Raw genomic sequence first — 23862 nt, forward strand, 5'->3', positions numbered from 1 at the left:
ATGAGAGAAGGGTCTTGAATGTCACCTTCATCAGTTACTGTGTGGGTAGGGATGGTACAGACCCCATGGCTCCAGCAGTCATAGGACTGGTCCTGTGATCCTGATTGGGCTGTAGCTATTACTTTTGTTTATTTTCTGAGTTCAATTCCGCAACTGCTATGGGCCCACACATATATTCTGTCATTGCCAGTAAGGACACTTCTTACTCCTAACCATCCCCCCAACAGCATCTCAGCATCTTCAGCATCCACTGTGCACTCTGCAACTTCAGGCCCATCATTAGTAAAATTCACCATGCCCTTGCCCTTCCTCCTCTCCCTCCCTCTCTTGTTCACACCCCTCCCCCCATTTCTTATTGCCTGGTTTGGGACTCTTACCTAAGGAACCTATTTCCACTGGGGTTCGCTCTAGTGTTCTGCTGTTTCTTCTCTCTCTGTGCCCCTAGAGAGTGGGAGGAACAAGCAGATGAACATCTAGATCTTCACCTTGGCTCCCAGATGCCCCTAGACACAGACATTAATATCACATCATCAGATTCTACCACAACCAGCTGACAAATTCAGCTTTTTCTTTTGTCTAATTTGGCTTCCCCTCTGTTCTCTTAGAAGCCTATGAAAGCTCTTCTCTCTTGCCAGGTCCCCGGAACCCTATTGCTATCAGCCAGGGCATCTTTCCTCCTGCTGTTTGACTGAGGTAACTGACAATCCAGTGGCTCCCAGGCTCACCAAGCAACATACTTCCACCGATGAGGATAACCTGTGCTCAGGTCCAAGGCTAGATCTTCTGATGTGCTGAACCCAGCACCTTCCAGGGCACACAAATGTCCTCTCAGTTGCCTCCTTATGGGGCTAGCAATCCTTGCCTCTATAACTATCAGAAACCACAAAGCCCCTGCTTCAGGCTCTAGAACCTTTAACATGGAAAGGGAAATGGTTCAAGAAATGTAGTGAAAGACCATGTAAATGAGATTGACATGCTGAAGTCCAGGGTTGCATTTCTACCGCATTTCAATCTCATGATTTGCCCATTTCTTACGTTAGTGGAGTTTTCAGCTCTGGTTGAGGAGAAATGAGTTGTCATGAACTAGGACGATTTCTATGAAGAATGACACGGCGCAGAAAGCTGCTCTGTCAGCCTTAGCTGAAAACCCCATAACCATCTTGCCTTACCCATGACCCCTTCCCACCCACCAAGCCTTCCTGCCTCCAGACCCCGCCATCATTAGATCCCTGGCCCAACAGACAGGTTCTAAAGAGGCACAAAATAGTGCCCCAAATCTGCAAGATTCTGCTCGCTTCTGTCTGCAGTCACATAGATTCTTGTGCTGTCTGTCAGACCTGGAAGGTTTGGCTAGTGTTTGGAAAATACAGTGCACTTTCTAAAGCTTTAGGATTCATCTGTATGTTTGATAAACTACATATGGGGCTGATGAGACAGGTCAGCTGATCAATGGGATTGCTGTCACCAAACTACCTGCATTTGATATCTGAGACGTACATGTTAGGAAAGACTCCTGGACATTGTCCTCTGGCCTCCACATGAGTGCCTTGGCGGTTTTTGTGAAGATGTGGCAGCAGTAACCTGTGCAGGCAGTGGAAGACTGGATCCCCTGTGTATGATCTGCTTATCTTCCTGCTGACACAGAAAGCACCTGGAGGGGCTTTCTCTTCCAAGGCTGGGAGGCATCTTGTTCTCTTGGGCTTTGATAGGTGCTTTGGATGTCAAAGGTTGAACTTAAGGGAATGTGAAGAGTAAGTGTTACTTCAAGGACCATGTTTTAGTACTGAGGTGCCTAATCTGGAGGGTCTGGAGAGGTGGTAGAAACTTTTGAAAAGTGTAGCCTAGTTGAAGGGAGTTTGGTCACTGGGGGTGCTCTTGGAAAGAATATTAAATCACAGCCCCTTCCTGCTTCTCTCTTTGTCTCTCAGACATCATGAGCTGAGCAGTTTCCTCCAGCACAGGCTCCCATCACCACAGGTTCCCAAGCAACAAAGCCAACCAGCCTGATTGGAGCCCAAATTAACCTTTCTTATATGCCGTCTTCTTCGGGTAGTTCACTGCAGTAACAGAAGTCTAATAGAAGATTTCTCAGTATGTGACATACTGTAGTCACCAGTCGGCTGATGGAGGACCCTGGAATGAGTTCTTTTTCCATTCAAAGCATGAATAAAGTCAGTCCCATGTCCGTGGATCACTAGGATTAGGACACACCCATGACAGTGTAGAACACTGAGGGAGTGAAAGCTGAGTGGAAAGAGGGCCATTAATAGATAAAAATGAACCAACCAACCAACAACAACACACTAGAAAAAGAAGCCAGTACTCTATTTGGAATTTACATAAACAAGGCCCTGGTATTCCACACTTCTAGCCTTGGAGTGCTGTGAGCTTATTCAGCCAAGACTAAATTCTTATTCGGTGCAGGTCCTGGTCTATATGGCCCTGGTCTTCATGGTTCTGGTCTGATGACTCTGGTCCACATGGCTCTGGTCTGATGACCCTGGGTTGTATGGTTCTGGTCTTTGTGGCTCTGGTCTGATGACCCTGGTCTGCATGGCTGAGATGGGATAACGAAATGACCTGCACAGAAGCTCACACTAACTTTTTAAATCTGAGCCCAGCCAGCCTGACTGTTCTTCACAGGCATAAATGACTTATAAGAAACTACAAAACCTCACTCACCCTAATTGAGTAGTGTCTCCTGAGTGGGGATTCTGCAGCACATTGCTTTGTGCCATGGGTGCCACTGGGCTACTGTCTCCTAACATGTACCCCCAAGGTTAGAATGAGCTCCCTGTGCTTGTCTGAGGGATATTTGTTGGAGTTCATCACTTTCTTTATTACTTCTGGGACTGCGGAACTCACTTCACAGCCGAAGAAACACTACAGGAAGCATAGAAGATGCTGGCTGCTAGCTGGGTCAGACTCACACTGTTAGCCTTGTTACACAATTCAGATCATCACCTGCCTGAGATATGGTGCTACCTATAGTAAGTGGACACTTCTATACCAATTAACAATCAAAACCACACACACACACACACACACACACACACACACACACACACACACACACACTCACTCACTCATGCATGCATGTACACATGCACACATGTGAAAGATAATCTCTCAAATGAGACTCTTGTTCCAGATCATTCTAGGTTGGGTCAAGGTAACAGTTAAAGCAGTCTAGGAACCTGACCCACACTTTAAACCCCAGCACTCGCAGAGGCAGAGGCAGAGGCAGAGGCAGAGGCAGAGGCAGAGGCAGAGGCAGAGGCAGAGGCAGAGGCAGAGGCAGAGGCAGAGGCAGAGGCAGAGGCAGAGGCAGAGGCAGAGGCAGAGGCAGAGGCAGAGGCAGAGGCAGAGGCAGAGGCAGAGGCAGAGGCAGAGGCAGAGACAGAGACAGAGGCAGAAGCAGGTAGATCTCTGTGAGTTTCAGACTATCCAGGGCTACATAGTGAGATGCTGTCCCATAAAACAAAACAACCACCCACCCACCACTCAAACCCTAAAGCTATCCAGAACAGGCAAGGGGAGAGGTGAGGAGGGGATGCTCTAATCAAGGGCTTTGCCCTTTAGACCTCCTTCCTCCTGACAGCTCTGGATGTGCTGCGCTATGCCCCTTGTGTGCCAGGATCTGTGAACACAAACTGCTTTCTTAGGACGCTCATTCCCATGTCTGTATCTGACCAGACTTACTTCAAATTTATTCTGGGTGTGAGTTTTCAGAACAAAAAGGATTGTCGCTGTGGAAGGCTGTGTGTGTCTCCAAATAGAGGGAAAGCTCTGGTTGTGGGTGAAGGGACTCCCCCAGAATTTTATTCTTTTGACACATTTTAGGAATCCTCCCTCACTGTTGAAACTACAAAGCCCCCCTTCCACCCAGGAGAGCACAACACAGATTCCTGCCTCTTCTGCCTTCCTCACATCTAGTTCTTGAGACTGGAGTTAATCAGATGCGTTTATCCTGACCTTTGTATGAGAAGCCAGTGACATGAATAACCAGGGAGGGAGGAGAATTGATTGCAGCAGCAGCAGCAAGCGCTGATTTCCAGGGACAGCTGAGATAGCAATACCAGTGATGCTTGAGTTCTGGTGCCTGGCTCTGCAGGAGGAACCTACAACACGGGCAACAGGGCTGCTCTGGGCTGAAGTGGAGTTGACACCTCCTTTGTGCCTACCTGGCCTCCCAGCAGGCCCTCCAGTTTTGTAAGTGCTGCTGCAAGCTGCCCAGTGGCTTTATCTTCTGCTTTACTTAAATGATAGTTGTTTCTATTGCTGATAGCCAAGCATCTTGACAGATATAGTCTGATACATTTTCCCTCCTCCCTTCCCCTCCCTCCTCCTTTCTCCTCCCTCTATCTCTCCCTCTTTTCTTCCTCTGATTCTTCCTTCCCATCTCCCAGTTTCCCGGTGAAGAAGCAGCTAGCTTCATGTTTGCATATGCCAAGAGTGTTATAGTAACATTATAAATTACATGATCAATGAGAAGATGTGTGTTTCCTCATTTTAGCACTCGAATGTGCAACAATGAATATAGAGCATGCAGATGTTTGTGTTTGTACAAACATCGCAGACACTTGCCGTCTGAAGCAGTTCACAGAGCCCATGCCAACTCACGGGCTCCTCAAGGAAAGCCTATGGGTTGTCACCATCGTTCACACCCTCCTTTCACTTGTGAGGAAACTGAGGCACAGACAGCTTTTGAGAGTTGCCTAAGGTCATAAATCCATGCCCCAGCAGAACTGGAAAATCAAAATGCAGCAGCCCTGGTCCATGGAAGTCAGAAAGCCTTGAGAGTAAGTAGCTCAATGGGGAGGCAGAGCTTGGAGTTACTGGAATGGAAGGGGCCGAGGGGAAAGGGCAGTAAGGAAGAAGAGATCAGAGCCTGAGGAAGCCTGGGGTCTCTAAGTGCGGGGTGGTGCCATGGAGATCACGAACAGCACGAACCTGGCTGTGATAATCCACAAACTGTAAAGGTACCGGAGGTCAGCTTGTAGATTTAGAGCATGACAACCTGATATCTCTAGAAGGTAGAAATTGAAGTCATGTGCAAGGAGGGTAAGAAGACAGCCCTGAAGCCAAAGCAGGCAGGAGAGCCTGGCACCCTCAGACAGTGGTTGGAGTTGGGGCAGAGATCTTCCAGGTGAGAAGGACAGAGGCAGCTGTCAGGTGGGTGTTCCACGGATCACTCACATTTTGCTGGCAACTGTACATCGTTATGACAGACCCTACAATCCTAGAGGACCTCATCTGGGGTGTGTTCATGGATCCAGAGACACTCCAGGTGACAGCCCTGGAGCCTACGGTCCTTCAGAGCCGGGAGCAAGCCATCATAGTAATTGGCTGAACAGAAGCCAGAGCCGCATCTGTCTGTGCTGGGCACAAAGGGAAGAATAGTGGTAGACTCCTCCTCCTTCCAGTGTGTGTGTGTGTGTGTGTGTGTGTGTGTGTGTGTGTGTGTGTGTGTGTGTGTGTGTGACAGAGAGGGAGGGAGAGAGGGAAGAGAGAGAGAGAGAGAGAGAGAGAGAGAGAGAGAGAGAGAGAGGCACAGTATGAGAGCACAGTCTGCGGAAGCCTGTGGTGCTGGTGGCTCTCCAAGATAGCCTCTTCAGTGGCACCTACGTGAAGCCTCAGATGTCTCCTGGAGCTGACCAGCACCAGGAAAACTGAGCATTCTGTTGAACTCGGATCACCTATCTCCAGGAAGCTAGCCCGAATCCCTCATCCCAACAGTGCCTCCCAAACCTTGCAGGTTCTGTGTCTGGGCAACCATGAGCTGAAGCAACTGAGCTCTGTTCTGCACCTGTCACTGCTTCCGAGGGACCCTCGTCAGCCACCCCAGGTCTCCAGCCGGTTGGTTCTCTGCATCCCTTGAGGGGCCTGTCTTCTTCTATGACAAGTAAGTAAGCAAGTTGTTTGTTCCTGAGGCTTAGACTAGGAAGAGGTGCTCAGCACACTGGGGAGACTGGATGTGAGCTCAGAAGGAAGTTAGCAACTTGTGAGCACTGAGGAAATGGTCCTGTCAGAATGCTGGAAGTCACTTGCTCCTGGTTGACTCTGCTGGACCCGCTCAGAATGTTGTGAAAGCACCACGTCCCAGTGGCTGTGGAGACTTCTGTCTTGTAGTAGTGTTCACTTTTGTGTCCTAATAGCTCCCATCCTCTTGTTCATTTATCCCTTCATTCAGTATTCTACACACTTACATGAATTAGGCTAACAGACAGCGGTGGGCTTTACTGACATGAAAGTTAGCAAGTCCTCCATGGCTTGTGTGGATCGAGGTTGGAGTTAGACAAAGTACTGCCTCCCCTTCAAGATGGCACCCGACCTTGAGAGGTTACTCTCCTGTGGTGAGCAAGGCAGTGAGCAGAGTAGCCATGGAAGCAAAGTGTGAGCGCCCCATCCCTGGAGCATGTTAGTGAGTGTTACTTAGAAAGATGAAGAACTGGCATTGGCTTCATTTCCTCTAACAAGGGGGTCTCTTTGGTGGAGAACTGGGGTTGTCTGTGGGGTGCTGTGGCATGAGGGGTTTCTGGGGGCAAGAGGCAGTGCTTCAAGAAAGGGTAGAGTGTGTCTGATAAGTAAGCAGCTAAGGAGCAGCTGCAGTAGGAGGGTGGACAGGGTAGAGGGTCTGAGTTGTACCAGTTTCAGGGGATTCGCATCTAGGTAGATAAGCAAGGTCATAATACGTGCTGGAGCTGTGTGGGTGTGCTGGACCCTGGTGAGCATCACTCTAGTGGGAACGTTTACACATGAGCCCTTTACATGTGGAATAGTTTTTGTTTGTGTGTTTGTTTGTATAGATCTCATTTACCCAGTCTTAACAAATAATGGCATCACTCCACCAGCATTCTTATCCCAGAACTGCTAATCCTCTGATGCTGGGACTCAGAGTCCAGAGCCTTTCACTTTAAATCTTTGTAACTAGTGGTGGAAGGTTACTCTAATTACTGCTGATTACGTGGAACAATTTCTTCTTGAGTTTCCGGTGACAAATTAATGAAATGATCACAGTAGGCTAATTACAAAAGGTTGGAGACAACTCAAACACAGCCTCTGGAGCCAATGGCATCTCATTTGCACATTGCTCTAGACAGCCCTTAACAGACATCTTTTCCTGGATCTCTAAACAACACAACTTCAGCGTGCCTGCATCCCTGCCGTCGTTAATAAGAGGGAGTTAATCCTTGTGATAACACTCAGACCGTAACCTTGGAATCTGCAGCCATGGTATCAGTTAAAAGGAGGAGTCAGTGGCCTGCATGCAGAGGAACGTTCTAGAACTTTGGACCCATGAGCCAGCTTGGGTTGATGAACACCTTGTCTCTCACAGACCCCAGTCTTGACAGTGGCTCGGCAATAATGGCCAGCGTCTGTGTTTCTAAAATGCTGCCGTGTACTGGCTGAGTGAGCTCCTGCACAGTCACCCATGTGGTTGACAATGCTACCATCATAAAATTTAGAAGCAGGGGCTTGAGTTTGACCCAGATTTGTCATTTCTATGCTCTATGAACTAGATAGATTTGTCAGCTTCTCCAAGCAGCACTACACACAGGAGATAGTTCTTTCCCTCTAGGTCCTCCCAGGGGCGATGTAAGTCCTCATGTTGGATCACCAGGGTACCAAAGTTCTGTGTAAACCTGAGGGATAGTAATCGGAATTGTTCTTGGGAAGCCATGTTAACATGAGACAGAGCCTGGAATGATTCTTACCCAGCCTGTTTCCCAGCATAAGAACAAAACAGTGTGTCTTCTTGCTGGATCTAAGGAACTGAGGTTTTTGATTTTTTCAATTATCTATTATTTTATGTGCATAATTGTCATCCAAGTGACTTCAATCTCCATCTGTTACTTACCGAACACATTGTTGGCCTTGAAGGGTGGGGTAGGGGAAAGGAAAGAATAAAGAATAGGTAACGGGGATCTGGGGAGGTGGGTTGATGGATAAAGAGCTTGGCCCACAAGTGTGCGCACTGGAGTTCAGAAAGCAGGTAAAAGCGGGGCAGGTGTGGGGGCTGCTTATAATCCCACAGGTCAGAGGCAGAGATATGGGGTCACCAAGGGCAAGCTGGATAATTAGACCAACTGGATTTGTCGAGCTTCAGGTACAGTGAGAGACCTTGCCTCTATAAATAAAGTGGGGATTGATTGAGGAAGACACCAGTTTCGACTTGGGGCCTCCACATTTCACACACACACACACACACGCACACACACACACACACACACACACACACACACAAATTACACATAAATTAGTAATGAGATTATGACAGCTCCTTTGCCAAGCCTTGGTCTTCCCCATAGGCTCGTTCTGCCTAGACACTTTTTGCAGGAGACTCGGGGTGAGTAAGGAACATGGTCTTTATTTCAAGAAGCAAGTTTACAACAGGGCTTCTGAGTCCTCATCCTAAGGAGGGTGTTCTCAGCAGGACTCTGCTCCTCTTGGAACTTCTGCCCCCTTTGCCCCAGTTTTGGTGGCATACGAGAGTTCAGATGTGTTAAATCCAGTGAGATTACAGATGGACTCTGGTATATTATTACTATTGTGATAAAAATACAGGTAGTGCCATGTTCCAGGCCCTCAGCCTACAGCCAGCAAGCACAGCAACATGGTGTCCCGCCACCATCTCAGACTCCAGAACCATGGCGTCCTCCTGAGTAGACACTCAACACTTTAAATAATACCTCCTCATCCCCATCCGACTCTAAGTTCTGTCTCTGGAAATTTGATGACTCCAGGTGCCTCTTCCTAGAATGGGAGTCACACAATGTTTGTCCTTTTGTGTCTATCTTATTCCAACTAGCATAGCGTGCTCAAGGTTCATTCTCGTCAGGGTCTCCCTTTGTAAGGCTCTGTAGTCTCCACTGACAGCACTGACAATGCTTTCTTTATTGTGTCTCTCGGGACATAGGTTATTCCTCCCATCACACAATTCCCTCTGATTGCTTATATCCACTCAGATGGCAGACTGGAATCCGAGTGCCATGTGAATTTGGAGTGAAGCCGCACCTGTGAGGCTGGAGGAGGACACATAAAACACACGGTGGATGTCGTTGCATACTAAAAAGACTTTTCAATATTATGCTTATGGTAGGGAATTTAGAAAATGTAGAGATGTAGAAAAGTGTCAAAAAGTTTTTAAAAGCCTCTGGGCGAGGGAGGGATGCCTTCCCCTCTGCCTTGCTTCCTATGGCAGGCAGGAGAGCTGGCTCTGAGGCCATTAGAGGGGAAGAACTGTCCCTGTCCCTCACCAGCTGCAACATTTGGGAGAGCGGGCCCTTCACCTCCCTTGGGTAGCAAAGCAGAGCTGGCACTGGTTGTGGAGATGGCCGGTGAGCCGCCTTGATGTCATGAGAGTGGGAGAGCTGGCTCTGCCCCCTGCTGGTGGAGGCATTGGTGACCTAGGCCAGGCAGGGATAGAAAACCTGGTGCTGCAGACTGACCAGCTCAGATACCTCTCAGGCCCAGATCCAGGGCTGTGACTTAGCCCACCCCAATAGCTACCTCATCCATGAACCACTAGAGCATGCGAAGGGGTCCTACAGATCCAATACTACAGGATCTCCATGACACAGGGCAACAACAGGATATTCAAGAGGAGTCCCAGTGAGGATCCAGTATTGCTAGGGTAGCAGCAGCCAGAGACCTTGGACCAGATCAATGACTCATTGCAATGTACATTTGCGGGCAAACAAGTGTGGACAAAAGGGTACGCTGTGGGACACCCTTTGACACAGTGCAGCTTCCACAATGAGATTTTTTCTTTTTCTTTTTTCTTTTCTTTTGTGGTGGGGCGAGGTTGCCAGGGTGGAAGGCAGGTATGGAAGGATAGAGAAATGAGTGGGATTGGGGTGCATGATGTGAAATTCATAAATAACCAATAAATTTCATTTAAAAAGTTAAAAGTGCCACTAATCTAGGCCCTAGAGACAACAGGTGACTGCAGGCACACAGAAGAAAAATAAAAGAACATGCTGACCCTGATTGTTTTCCGTAGACGTGAAGGAGTTGGGGTTAGGGAAGCAGGCCCAACACGAGGCTGCGGCTTCTCCAGAGGCAGCTGAGCATGGTGCCAACAATGAAGGCTGACTCCCAAGGCAGGTCTTCCTGTTACCCCCCTATAGGGGGCGCTGTTCTGGAAGACCCTTCCGGAGCTGACACCTCTTGGAAATCACTAGCTTTTTAAACAGTTCCCTGGGACATGTGGGGAGGGATCAGGACAAAGCAGTCACCTCTGTAAGAACCAAGGCAAGGCAGAGAAAGGTGCAGCCAGGCTGCGTGTAGGTGTACACAGGTACAAAGGTGGCCAGGGTGATAGTCCTCCAAGAGAACAGGCGATGAATGAAAATCTCAAATTTTAAAAAAGACGTTTTGAGACTATAGCGTAATTACATAGTTTCTGCTTTCTCCCCCACCCCCCGTCACAAACACACCTCAGACCCTCCCATGCACATCCATCCCCCCTTGTTCTTTATCAAATTCCTGGCATCTTTTTAAAGATTATCCATATATATTATATATTAAATAAAATATATAATATATTCCTATATACATAAATATAACCTTCCTAAGCTGTATATAATGATACTTTTATGTATGTTCCCAGGATGAGCATTTGGTACTAGAGAACTAATTGGTGTGCTTTCTCTTGAGGAAGGCCATTTCTTCAGCTCTCAGCCTTCCTTAGCTGACAGGAGTTCTTTGTGCTGGAGAGCTTCCCTTCCATGTTTGCATATCTACCATTGTCATTGTACTGCCTGGTTTTGTGTATCAACTTGACAGAAGCTGGAGTTACCTCAAGAAAGGAGCCTCCCTTGAGGAAATACCCTCATGAGACCCAGCTGTAAGGCATTTTCTCAATTAGTGGTCAAGGAGGGAGGACCCAGCCCATGGTGGGTGGTGCCATCCCTGGGCTGGTAGTTCTGGGTTCTGTAAGAGAGCAAGCTGAGCAAGCCAGGGGAAGCAAGCCAGTAAGCAGCATCCCTCCATGGCCTCTGCATCAGCTCCTGCTTCCTGACCTGCTTGAGTTCCAGTCCTGACTTCCTTTGGTGATGAACAGCAATGTGGAAGTGTAAGCTGAATAAACCCTTTCCTCCCCAACTTGTTTTTTGGTCATAATATTTGTGTAGGAATAGAAACCCTGACTACAACATTCATCCTTGCTCAGCTCATGTAAATGAGACTTGGGTGTAGCTTCTGACATTTCTAGGAGACACAATCTCCCAGCAAACTCTCTGTTCCTCTGGCTGTGGATCTTCCCACTTCCTGTCAAGCGATTCCCAAGCCTTAGTTCAGGTGCAGGAGTTCCACTGTAAATGTATCAGTTGGGACTGGGTGGTCTCGCTCTGTATATATTGCTAGACACCAGAGGAGAATGTGCATGCAAGATCTGGCTGGATGGTGAGGGGTTGTGGGGGGCTATGGCTGAAAATCTTAAAATTTCATGAGTCTCTGAATTGAAATCTCTTGGTTTCCCCTAAATACACCCTGGAGCTGTGAATTATAGTAGTAAATATGACCCATAAATTGAAGCATGTTGACGTGTTACCCCATTTACTCTTTCTCTACTTGGCACAGACAAGTCACTGTGTGTTCCCACTGGGTCACAGTGCACTGACCTCCACATAGCAGCCTGGTGCCTGGCCCCCCTCTTTAGTGTTCTGGAGCTCACACACAGACGCCTATGACTCCACTGGACTATGTACCCGTTCTGGGAGGTCATAGTAACCCTATAGATAAGCTGAATTCTCGTGTGCTGTTAATGACATGGCCCGGACTCAAAGCCACGTTTGCAGACTGGATGGGGTAAGGAGCACAGTGCAGAACAGTGACAGTTTGGAGGAGAGACAGCAGCCGCTGGTGGCTCTAGACTCTCGGCTGGTCATTTGGGACAGGACAGGATAGACCAAAGGACGAGGATCATAGAAAAGAAGCTTCACAGCTGCATTGGTAGCAATGGTGATTCTGATTCCTGCCTGGATGTGGCCACTTCTGTGTTCAAAGCATCTTCTCACAAATATTTGTGAAGCCATGATTAAGAACACACAATATTTAGCTATGAGTGGCATTTAGGGCCTTAGAAATGCTGTGCGCCTATCACCATTCTAAAACATCTCAGAACATTCTCATTACTGTCAAAAGGAACATGATGTCTATGCTAAGAGCCAGTGTTCTATCTCGAGTCTATGTACACAGGGTACCATACATGGACATTTGTATACATGAACTGTGTGTGTGTGTGTGTGTGTGTGTGTGTGTGTGCAGGTGCATGTGTGTGTGGGTGCATGTGTGTGCACATATATTCAGGGGCCACAGTCTCAGATGTTCATTAGGTGTTATCTTTACTTTTGAGACAGGACCTCTCACTGGGTCTAGGGCTCAAATGACTAGGTTTGGCTGAGTGGCCAGCAAGTTCCAGAGGTCATCTGTCAACGGACTCTTGCAGTATGTGGCTGGCCTCTCTCACATAGCTTGTTTTAGAAGTTCACCCCATCAATCGCAAGCGTTGTTAGTGCTTGATTCCTTCACTGAACCCCACTGTTTATATACACTGCCCATCACTCCATTGCTCAACACCAATCACATTTGGTTACCTGCATCTTTGGGTCATTGTCACTAGTAGCCAAATCCTTCTGCTGACCACCTTGTCCAATGCAGTTAGCCGTACTTTATAGATGAAGAGTTGAGGCTACTGTGGCAGGAAGGCTATCACTCTGTGAAGGTCAGTCATGTCAGCTTGTTAGTTAAGTAACTAACAATCCAGTGGCTCTGGAAAAAAGGAGAAGTCTGTCTCCATAAAGCTGAGCAGCCAAGGGGCCCCCTAAGCTAGGCAGGCCCATTGACAGCCATTGGCTCAGTGTCCAAACCATTATGGAGTGTGAAAGACAAACACACTGCATGCCACATTGCTTGACCCTAAGTGTCCTCTCCTTGCTTATTCAGTTGCAGAGAGACAGTGCCTCAAAGAAGCCAGCTCTTGGTAGTCCAAGGGAAACCAGGACCCTCTGAAGCCATGACCCTTTCCCATTCTGCTCTCCAGTTCTGGACACATCTTTATCTCTGGTGTCTCCTTCTGGTGCCAGCAGGTGAGTGGGTACCACTACTACCACAGGCCACATAATGGACTCTCCTGAAGGCCAGCTCACTTCATTTTCAAGAGTACCTGGGACACTTAAGGTCATTGGCTGTGTGCCAGCACCACAGGGTGAAGATGAGAGGATGTTTCAACTCTAGTATTAGCAGCTTTGTTGCCTTTGAAAGTCCCAAGTTTTAGTATTCCTGATCTCCAAATGCAAACAGCATCCTAGACCACTCAAGCTTACTGTGGGGATGAAGGAAGCTTACACACAGCACACAGGTGAGGGCAGATAGGTGGGTACACAGTAGCTATGGTCATTGCAGTATCTTCTATCCCAATGGTTGCTGGGATTTTCTGGGTTTTTTTTTTTTTAAGGTTGTTCTTTGCCTGCTCAGACAGCAGGGCCTCTGAGTGAAGAAGCTATTATGCAAAGCACAATGGAAAGGACATGATAAATTCCAGCAGACAGTTTTGCAGAGCTTTGCACAGCTGAAGAGAACTGGTCACAGCTGGTGATTTAAGAACTCAGGGTGGGACCCTGCGTGGGAGATGTTCTCGTGGGTGGAAAGGGGGAAAAAAACCTCACTATCAGCCAGGTTCATAGCAGTGGGTGAAGCCTCTCTTAGCCATCTCCCATCCCCACCCTATACTGCTCGAGGCTCTCTGGTTCTGGCTGAGACTGGTTTCTAGGTCTGAGCAAGAAAGCTCAGCTGTGGCAACCCTCATTCCCTGACTTTAAAATCAGGAAAACACCAGGAGTGTTTGCTGTTTGCCCTGTGTGTTATTATGTAAACAGAGTGGCATATTGGTTAAGCACCGATCTTCATTGATCTATGGAATCCTCAATGAGGTTTGAGATGGGCTTCCTACGTACATCCCTGTACTGAGGCCACACGATGTTGAACGCAGACTCTTTTTTTCCCTTTTCTGTCTGTATCCCACAGTGTTGACCCAGCAAGGCTCACACACCCATGCTGAGGACCGCCTGTTCAAACACCTGTTTGGAGGCTACAATCGCTGGGCACGGCCAGTGCCCAACACTTCTGATGTGGTCATCGTGCGCTTTGGATTATCCATTGCTCAGCTCATAGATGTGGTGGGCCTGAACTTTCATGCTGTGTTCTCTTGATCAGCACCCCCAGCCCACAGATCCTTCCCTTGGTCCTCCCTGGATTCAACTAAGCCCTTCTCCCACCAGCCCTCAAAGCCCACCCTGGTCACAGCATGCAGCTACCTACCTCATTAGTTTGCCAAGGTGCCTTCATTCCCACACCTTGAGTATAAGTTGTCAAAAGACAGCTTTCTGAAACACATGTTCAACCCCCCTCCTCTGTGATCCAAGTGACCCTAAGGAATCTGAGTGCTGGTGACAGGAGGGGCAGCTGGGCTTGGGTGTGCTGTGAATAGATCCCCAAAGTATTTCCTATACACTCTGTCTTCTGGGCTGGTTCATCAGTCACCCCAACAGTTTTTACTTTCTCTGCTACAACAGGATGAGAAGAATCAAATGATGACCACCAATGTCTGGCTAAAGCAGGTAAACTTTTCCTAGTAGGAGCTGGTAGACACTGCCCCAGTCCCTTCTAGGACCCTCATTATCGAGCAGCAAGATGCTAAATTCATGGGTCCTGATCAGTAGTCGCCTAAGGTGTGAAGCAGCTGCAGTACTGCTGACTGCTCTCCCCGGGGCTGGTTCTCTTACTCAACTGTTGTTTTCACCCACAGCACCAAGGGACACCTTTCTGGAAGCAAGCACCTCATAGTCCCACGTTTATAGAACAGCTCACTGAATCAGCACCCCTTCATCACAGGACAAGGGCGCACTGGGTGTACCCAGCTCCTTCTCTGTGTGGCTTAGAGTCTGTGCTCTCTGACAAACAACCCAGGAGCTCACAGGCGTAGAGCAATGACCCGTTTACCACACTGTATGCATCTGTGACCTGGTGGTCAGGTGGCTTTCTCTGCTTCAAATGGTGACTAAGGTACTTGGTGGTACCTGGCCAGCTATGGTTAGTCTGCTGCTGTCTAAAATGGCTTCCCTTACATACATCAGCAGTTCTCAAGCTGTGGGTCATGGCCCATTGGCAAACCTCTATCTCCAAAAATATTTACATTATACCCATACCAGTGGCAAAATTACAGTTGTGAAATAGCAAGGGAATAATTTTATGGTTGAGGGTCGCCACAACATGAGGAACTGTATCAAGGAACTACAGCATTAGGAAGGTTGAGAACCACTGCCTTACATGTCTGTCTTTTACATGGGTATTTGGAAAGCTCTGGAAGATTCTGAAAGGCTGCGATCCTCCAGGCATGCTCTTAGGTTCCTTCCCTAGGGTCTCTCTGGCAGGAGATTTGATGGATTCTCACTTGGTGGTTCAAATCTCCCCAACTGAGGGTCCCAAGAGACAAAAAGTAGAAGCTGATAGTCATTCATGGACCTATGGTGGTCCATCCTCCACCCTTTATCCTACAGGCTCAGGCAATAAAGGATCTGAAGTAGGAAGAGACAAGAATACCATCTCTCCATGGAAGGAGAGCTGTAGAGTGTGTGGAGCTCTGGGATGGGCCCCTGTTGGGAAGCTCAGGGACTAAGGTTTAAGTAGAGCTAGAATCTGACCTTACCCATCCTATCAGCCCAGATAACCCCAAGCCTTAAAGTGGAGACACCAGGAGAACGGCAAGAGGGAAGCTAGCCACTGCTCTCAGCTTCCTACTCTGGCCCCTTGGATACCCAACTGGTCCTGACTAAGAGGCTAGCAGACAGAAACTCACAAAGACCAAGATGATGACATTTCAGAGCAATCCAAATAGGTCCCTTGCTCACTGTGGCTCTCTTACACACAACCCCTGATGTGTGATTGCTACATCTAAATTAGCTGCTTGGGTCAGGGGCTGCTCTGAGCCAATCACTTCTGACATTGTTCACTCTGGAGTCATTGGAGGTTCTGAGCCTCATCTCTATGGATGAATCAATGGGAACCAGAGTGAAGAGGAAGCTTTGAAAGGCATGCGGTCATGTCATGGCGGGGGTGGGGTGGCAGACCTAGATTCTAGATCACCACAATAGTCCTGGTCACTCATGCCATGGCTTGTGGAGGAGGAGAGGAAAGAGCATTATGGTGGAGCTAGGCCTTCTGATGCTGCCCGGGACTGGCCTGAGGTGCTGGAGAAGTTATTAACCCTCCGGGAGCCCCATTCTCCTCATCCATGAAGGGGATGACTCGTCTGTCTTAGGCCTATGACATTCAGATGCCCACATCTGGTGTGTCTCCAAATGTTGTATAAACCTGAAATCCTGAAAGGTGGACTAGAGAGAGAAAAAGAGCTCTGTATTGGAGACTAAAGGGTAAAGCTCAGGTTCATATAGTGCTTGCCTGAGTTCGATTCCCCAGCACCTCATAAACTGGGCATGGGGGCTCATGAACTCAATTCCAGAGGTTGGGAGTAGGGGCTAAGGAGCAAACATTTAAGGTCAGCTGGTGTTATACAAAACCCCATTAAACAAATAAATAAATACTATCAAAACAAACAAAATCTGGTTTTAAAACCCACTTGGACCTGTTCTGGTGGAAGCATAGTTGGGACCTAGAATATTTTCTTCCTGCTGGGACGCCTGGACTGGGACGTCTCCAGAGCATAGTTTGAAGGTCCCGGCTTCATTGGTTAACTCTGGCAGGCCCTGCATGGAGAATGAATGACTAAAGAGCAGACTCAGAAGGTAGGAAGCTTCGGAACAAGGGCCAGAGGTACAGCTAGAGGGACAAGTGTGCTGGTGCGGGCATCCTGGGATTTCCAGCCCCTCCTGACAAGAGCAAAACTGATTATCAGAAATGGTTTGCCTGAGTCCCATGCCAGAGCCTTTTCCTGGCATCACAGACTCTTTGGATTCTGTGGGGCTAGGAGAGGGACTCAGGGGTCCTATGAGTCCCACAGCTCATTTCAGATCACCTTGAGGTCCCCAGCGAGGCCCCGCCCTGATATGACCACTCCCCTAAGCAGGAATGGAATGACTACAAGCTGCGCTGGGACCCGGCTGAGTTTGGCAATGTCACCTCCCTGCGCGTCCCTTCAGAGATGATCTGGATCCCAGACATTGTCCTCTACAACAAGTAAGAAACCATTTATTAATTAAAGTGGATTTGGGGTGGGGAGGACGCTCAGTGAGTAAGAACTCTTGCTGTGCAAGCAAGAAAATCTGAGTTTGAATCCTCAGAAGTCACATAAAAGCTGGGAAAGGTGCTCGCTCTGTGTGTGTGTGTGTGTGTGTGTGTGTGTGTGTGTGTGAGAGAGAGAGAGAGAGAGAGAGAGAGAGAGAGAGAGAGAGAGTGTGTTAGCACTGGAGGTAGGGGAGACAAGAGATCCTAGGAGCTCACTGGCCAGTCAGTTTAGCCAAAACGACAAGACTAAGATTCTTGAGAACTTATCTCAAGAAATAAAGATGATCAAGGGAAGACACTTGATGGCAACCTTAGGCCCATACACATTCAAATGTGCACAATCACTCCCCACACACGTGCACACATCATACACATATACACACATATTCACCAGAGCGTGTGCCAAAGTGCTCTCTTGCGCTCTCTCTCTCTCTCTCTCTCTCTCTCTCTCTCTCTCTCTCTCTCGCTTTCTTTTTCTCTCTTTCATACGGACACAAACATGCATCCATATATACACACAATCACACACTCATGTGCATTGGCATCACCTCCCGACATGTGCCTGTAACACACACACACACACACACACACACACACACACACACAATTTCTAATAAAAGAAACTAAAACTTATTCTTTCCTTTTGGCTTGGGTAAGGTTTCACGGAGAAGTCCAGGTGTTAATACTTAAATGATGGCAGTGTCTCTGGGGGGTCACTGCTACCTTCTTGAGGTATGAATAGTCACGGAAGATTCTTGGTGGAGGGGGAGGGGTGACATAGTTTTGGATAGCACAGTCAACCCCCTGGTGGTCTAAGCCTTAAACACCTGCTGTTTGCTGCAGCAGGAGTCATATGTCCCCGAGCCCCCATGCTCCATCTCTGTGCCCTGAGCAGGCAGCTAGGATCCTTCTAGTTTCTGCTTCTGTCTGACAGATCAGAAACAAAGTCCCAGCAACAGACATGCCTGAGTTTTAAGATTGTCGATAAGACAGCTGGTTGCTGATGTCTGATTGCAACAAGTTCTTCTGGCAGGACAAAGGTTAATCCAAACTGCTGGAGGGATTTAAAGGGTGTGTGGAGCACACCCTCCTCCAGGTTAATAGGCAAAAGGTCAATCACATGGTCTCTTTCCCCAAATGGGAGCCTGTTGCCATCTAGTGGTAGTTATGTGAGATGACCAAAATTATCACTATAGGTTTGGTTGAATGTAGGAATGTAAGTGGAGTTTTAAGACTAGACTGTATTTCTACCACAAGAGGACTCAGAGTTCTCTGAAGTCCTGCCTGCCGGTCTCTTCCTTGTTCCTGTGAGTCCTCTGTTTTTATGCCCTTGTCTCCATCTCCCAGGTCAAGGCCTAATTAAATGGAAGCTTTCACAATAATCCTGTTGAGCCCAAGCAGAGGTCCCTCCTGGTCTCAGAAGCATTCCAAAATGCCCAGTTGCATGATGATGTCATGTGAATTCATCTCATTTCCATGTAGCTCCCCAAGGGCAGGGACCACATCTTACATCCCTCAGGTACAGGCCCTGGTAGATGAAACTGGCCCCCAGTACTATGCTAACTAGCTACAGGGCGTTTCCTCTGCAGCCAAAGTGTTAGTCTCTTCTGGAAAGGAAAAGAAGATCTGGATACAAAATCTAGGATCTTCCCCTTCTGGAGCTGAGTTCCCATAGTATCAAAGGGGAAATCAAAACACTCAGAAGATGTTACTCTACTCAGGTATGGTAAAGTATACCAGTTATACCAGAATTCAAGATATTGAGGCAGGAGGATTACAAATTCAAATACAGCCAGCAAGTTGGGGGCCAGGTAGGGCTACATAGTAAGACCTATCTCATAAAACAACAACAAAACCCACAAAAACTTCACCATACTAAATGGATGAAACCAGAGGATCAGATTATAAATGTTTCATGATTTAAAATATGTAAAATTAGAGGTTGGGGATTTAGCTCAGTGGTAGAGCACTTGCCTAGCAAGCGCAAGGCCCTGGGTTCGGTCCCCAGCTCCAAAAAAAAAAAAAAAAAAAAAAAAAAAAAAGAAAAAATATGTAAAATTAAGGTATAAGGTTTTTTTGCAGTCAGATACGTAATTATAACATCAAAATGGCAATAATGATTTTTTAGTTTATTTAAAAAATTTACTTTTGCAATTAAAACAATGGTATTTGAGGATACAACAGATACATCTGTCTGCAGGAGAGATCCACACTCTTGCACAGACGGCCCTACTTAGCTAGTCAGTAGTGACTTTGTTTACCCAGTTGCCCTGCTTCATGGAGGAGGCAGGCACGCAGGACCCCAGCTTGTCTCCTCTTCCCAGTGCAGATGGGGAGTTTGCGGTGACCCACATGACCAAGGCTCACCTCTTCTTCACGGGCACTGTGCACTGGGTGCCCCCAGCCATCTACAAGAGCTCCTGCAGCATCGATGTGACCTTCTTCCCCTTCGACCAGCAGAACTGCAAGATGAAGTTTGGCTCCTGGACATATGACAAGGCCAAGATCGATCTGGAGCAGATGGAGAGGACAGTGGACCTGAAGGACTACTGGGAGAGTGGCGAGTGGGCCATTATCAATGCCACCGGAACCTATAACAGTAAGAAGTACGACTGCTGCGCGGAGATCTACCCCGATGTCACCTACTACTTTGTGATCCGCCGGCTGCCGCTGTTCTATACCATCAACCTCATCATCCCATGCCTGCTCATCTCCTGCCTCACTGTGCTCGTGTTCTACCTGCCTTCCGAGTGTGGAGAGAAGATCACGCTGTGCATCTCGGTGCTGCTATCTCTCACTGTCTTCCTGCTGCTCATCACGGAGATCATCCCGTCCACCTCGCTGGTCATCCCACTCATCGGCGAGTACCTGCTCTTCACCATGATCTTTGTCACCCTCTCTATCGTTATCACAGTCTTCGTGCTCAATGTACACCACCGCTCCCCCAGCACCCACAACATGCCCAACTGGGTAAGGGTAGCCCTGCTAGGCCGGGTGCCCAGGTGGCTGATGATGAACCGGCCCCTGCCACCTATGGAGCTCCATGGCTCCCCGGATCTGAAGCTCAGCCCCTCATACCATTGGCTAGAGACTAACATGGATGCTGGAGAAAGGGAGGAGACAGAGGAAGAGGAGGAAGAAGAAGATGAAAACATATGTGTGTGTGCAGGCCTTCCAGACTCTTCGATGGGTGTCCTCTATGGCCATGGCGGCCTGCATCTGAGAGCCATGGAGCCTGAGACCAAGACTCCATCCCAGGCTAGCGAGATTCTGCTGTCACCTCAAATACAGAAAGCACTAGAAGGTGTACACTACATTGCTGACCGTCTGAGGTCTGAGGATGCTGACTCTTCGGTGAGTTGGGAAGGGCCCCTCCATGGGTGATCCTGCCAATTTATCAGGGAAAAATCCCAGCCCAGCCCAGAGTATCCCCTTGGGTAACTCCTTCTCTTCTTGTAAGGATCAGTTTCCCTCAGTCATGTCCAAGGAATCTGGACTCAATCATGAGAGAGAAACACTAGCTAGAAGTTCTTTGGTAACTTCCTGGCCGATGGCAGCATACCACAGGGTCTATCCCACTCTGTTCAACTTAAGTAGGAGAGGATGAGCAGAAATTGGGGAGCTCAGATACTATTCTCCATCTGCTTTGGCTTTTGCTGAGAAGCTTTTCTATGGGAAGGTGGGGGAAGGGGAGGTAGATAGAGAGATTGCTCTGCGCAAGGACAGAAATCCAGGTACAAATGTATCAACTTTGTGCATCGCTGGCCCTCTACATTACCCTGTGGTAGAGGGTCTCCTCCATCTGGGCTCTGGGCATTCTGTGACTTTCCCTATTCACTTGCAAGCCCTGCAGATTATCAACTGAATCAGGGTGGGCTCCCCTCCCCAGTGCACATAGCAAGTACTTAGTGTTCAGAACCTGATCGTCCCCTTACCAACCAAAGGAGTGAAAGGTCTGTGGTTATTGTGGGATGGTCTTACTGAGTAGATAAGAACATTGATCATTAATTTGGAAATGACTAAGAATTTAAATCTTCTGGGTTGGCCTATGAGCTGAAGAAATGCAAAGCCCAGCTCTTCCACATTGACTTGCCCTGGGCTACAACCTGCCTCTTTCTGCCCCCTTCAGGTGTGTGGGTAGGTAGCATGGGACAGCACATTATTGGGCAGCTATCTGACTGCTGTGAGCTACAGTTAGATTTTCCTGATTTTGAAGGCCCATGCCCTCTTGGTAGTCCTAGCGTCTCCTCATGTCCCTCTGGACTCCTGAACCCGGCAGTATGTGGAAATAGGGAAAGACACAATGGGATTCCCAGGGATGCATCAGTCCTGAGTTAAGCCTGTTTCTCACTCCATCCATCTCTATGTGTGGGATAACCTTGGCTTCACAAGCCTTCTGTAGTCTGGTGACTGCTGCCTTCAGTGGGGCTGGATGTGGAGGAATAGTTCCTCTTCCCAAAGCCTGGCTCTTATCACTGTTAGCTCATTTCTAACTTCAGGTGAAGGAAGACTGGAAGTATGTGGCCATGGTGGTAGACCGGATATTCCTCTGGCTGTTCATTATCGTCTGCTTCCTGGGGACCATCGGACTCTTCCTTCCTCCATTCCTGGCTGGAATGATCTAACTTCATGTCCTTCATGTTGGCTCCAAGGTGGCCTTCGTAACTATCTTCTAGTCTTCTGTGAATGGAGCCATCTCTAGAATACTCTTTTGACTTAATACCATCTGCCCGCGATGTTTCTACGAGGCTCTTGACCTAACCTGGACTCCATATCCTCATTGTTTATGGTACCATTGTTGTGACAAGCACTGAGACCACTCAACAAGACATCTATTCAGGGATGCTGAGGAACTAGAAGGGGTGAAGTCTGCTCTGCGGAAGGTGACAACATGGTGGTGACATGGGGGGAAGAACAAGATATTCCTGACAGAGCAACAGGGTCAAACAAAGGGATGGAGGAGTCAGACCAGGGCCAAGGGAAATAGAACACTGGTCCAAAGATGGGCACCAGGGGACAATGGGGGTGGCATGGGGGAAGGTGCCTCGTGTGGAAGAGTTCTGCATAACACTGTGAATTCAGAAGTGTCACAGAGGATAGCCAACTGGAGTGGGGAGGCTGGGAGGAAGGTTGGGGTATTTTTAATCCAGGCCTAGGAAGAAGCTCAGAGTCTGCTCTGAACCTGTCTTTATGTGCTTTGTGGGAAATATCAGAGGAATAGGGCTACTTCCAGTGGAAGTGGGGCACAAAGAAAGTTCTAGAACAGTCGTTCTCAACCCATGTCATGGGTTGCAACCCTTCTGGAAGGGGAACAACTCTTTTTACTGGGGTCACATATCAGATATACTGCATGTCAGATGTTTATATTACAGTTCATAACAGTATCAAAATTACTGTTACATGGTAGAAATGAAAATAGTTTTATGGTTGGGGTCACCACAAGATGAGGAGCTGTAAAGGGTCATAGCATTAGGAAGGTTGAGAACCACTGATCCAGATGCCATGGTGGATGCTTGGGGCAGAAGAACAGCAGCATTGGGTACAAGGGACTGGGCCATTATTCATCCAAAGGCACCTTAGAGCCTCCAAGTTCCCCTCAGCATCATGTCTCCTTGTCTATGCTACAGAAAAAGAGGTACAGCAATTGCTGTCAGGGGTCAGGGCCACCTTCAAATCACCAAGCGGACAAAGTAAGAAGGCAGTCTCCAATGTTGGCATCCTTCTTGCTATCCACAGGCCCTGGTCCCCAGTTCCTTGCTCTGTCAGCATGCCTTGCACAGAACTGAGAACTTTGCTTCAAGCTCTTTCAACTGTGTACTCCTTCAGGTCAGGGTCTCTGCTTTTATTATTCTCACTCAGCCCCGTGCAGGGTGAGAGAGCTCAGAACCTGGACCTTTCATCCTGAGTAGCAGAAAGAAATCGACCAGGTTGCTTTAGGCTCCAGAAGTGCTACACAATACTAAAGCTTTGGGGGAGGTTTCTTCCCCAGCCTTCCAGGGACCCCATCAGGTGGCTAACCTGCTGTGAACTGCTTTGTGCAGCTTGTTCTTGTACTTGTGATATTCCATGACCCTTCACTGCATAGGAGCCCAGGGAATTGGGCCTTTTAGAACATTCTCCAGTCCCTAAGGAATTAGACCCCAGAGGCTAACAGCAATGGGATTCAGGGTCATGAATGCATATAGAGACCAAGGTAGGAAGCAAAGTAGGGCAAGTTTGTTCTCTGTTTTAGGGTGCTGTCCTTCTGAACCCCATACACAGCATCTTGACAGACCTAGGGGACCTGCTTGCCAGAGGCCTTACCCAGGCTCCTTGCTACCAGTTCTCATAAGACCCTACTCAGTTTCAGCTCCCCCTGGGCTTCCCCTTTCTCCACTGAATGCAGTCTGCACCTCCCCTCTGTATTCCAAGCCCCAAGACATAATTTCCTGATGGGGAGATGCTTGCTGGATTATCTACACCTCCCACCCCCTTGCATGTGAGTGAAATGTCAAAATAAAACTGAAATGGCTACTGTCAAGAGTGTCATGCCTTCATGCCAGCCACCTCAGCTGTCACTGGCATCTTCTAGTCCCCTCCAGAGCCTAGGAGGCTCAAGGACAGTCAAGAGTGGAA

General features: G+C 48.2%; 1 protein-coding gene across 2 annotated transcripts; it reads left to right on the top strand.

Annotated features, from left to right (window-relative positions):
- The first annotated feature begins 3941 nt into the window (after positions 1-3941).
- Chrna2 (cholinergic receptor nicotinic alpha 2 subunit) lies at positions 3942-23767 on the top strand. Of its 2 annotated transcripts, XM_087584865.1 has the most exons (8): positions 3942-4212; positions 5759-5905; positions 12952-13094; positions 14032-14183; positions 14580-14624; positions 17090-17199; positions 19572-20601; positions 21747-23767. In XM_087584865.1, exons 3-8 carry the CDS (start codon positions 13022-13024, stop codon positions 21870-21872), a joined length of 1536 nt encoding a protein of 511 aa, XP_087440991.1. In that variant the 5' UTR covers positions 3942-4212; positions 5759-5905; positions 12952-13021; the 3' UTR covers positions 21873-23767.
- The last annotated feature ends 95 nt before the right edge of the window (positions 23768-23862 follow it).

The sequence above is a fragment of the Rattus norvegicus genome, chromosome 15 (genome assembly GCF_021556685.1).
Source record: "Rattus norvegicus strain SHRSP/BbbUtx chromosome 15, alternate assembly SHRSP_T2T, whole genome shotgun sequence".
Taxonomy (NCBI): domain Eukaryota; kingdom Metazoa; phylum Chordata; class Mammalia; order Rodentia; family Muridae; genus Rattus; species Rattus norvegicus.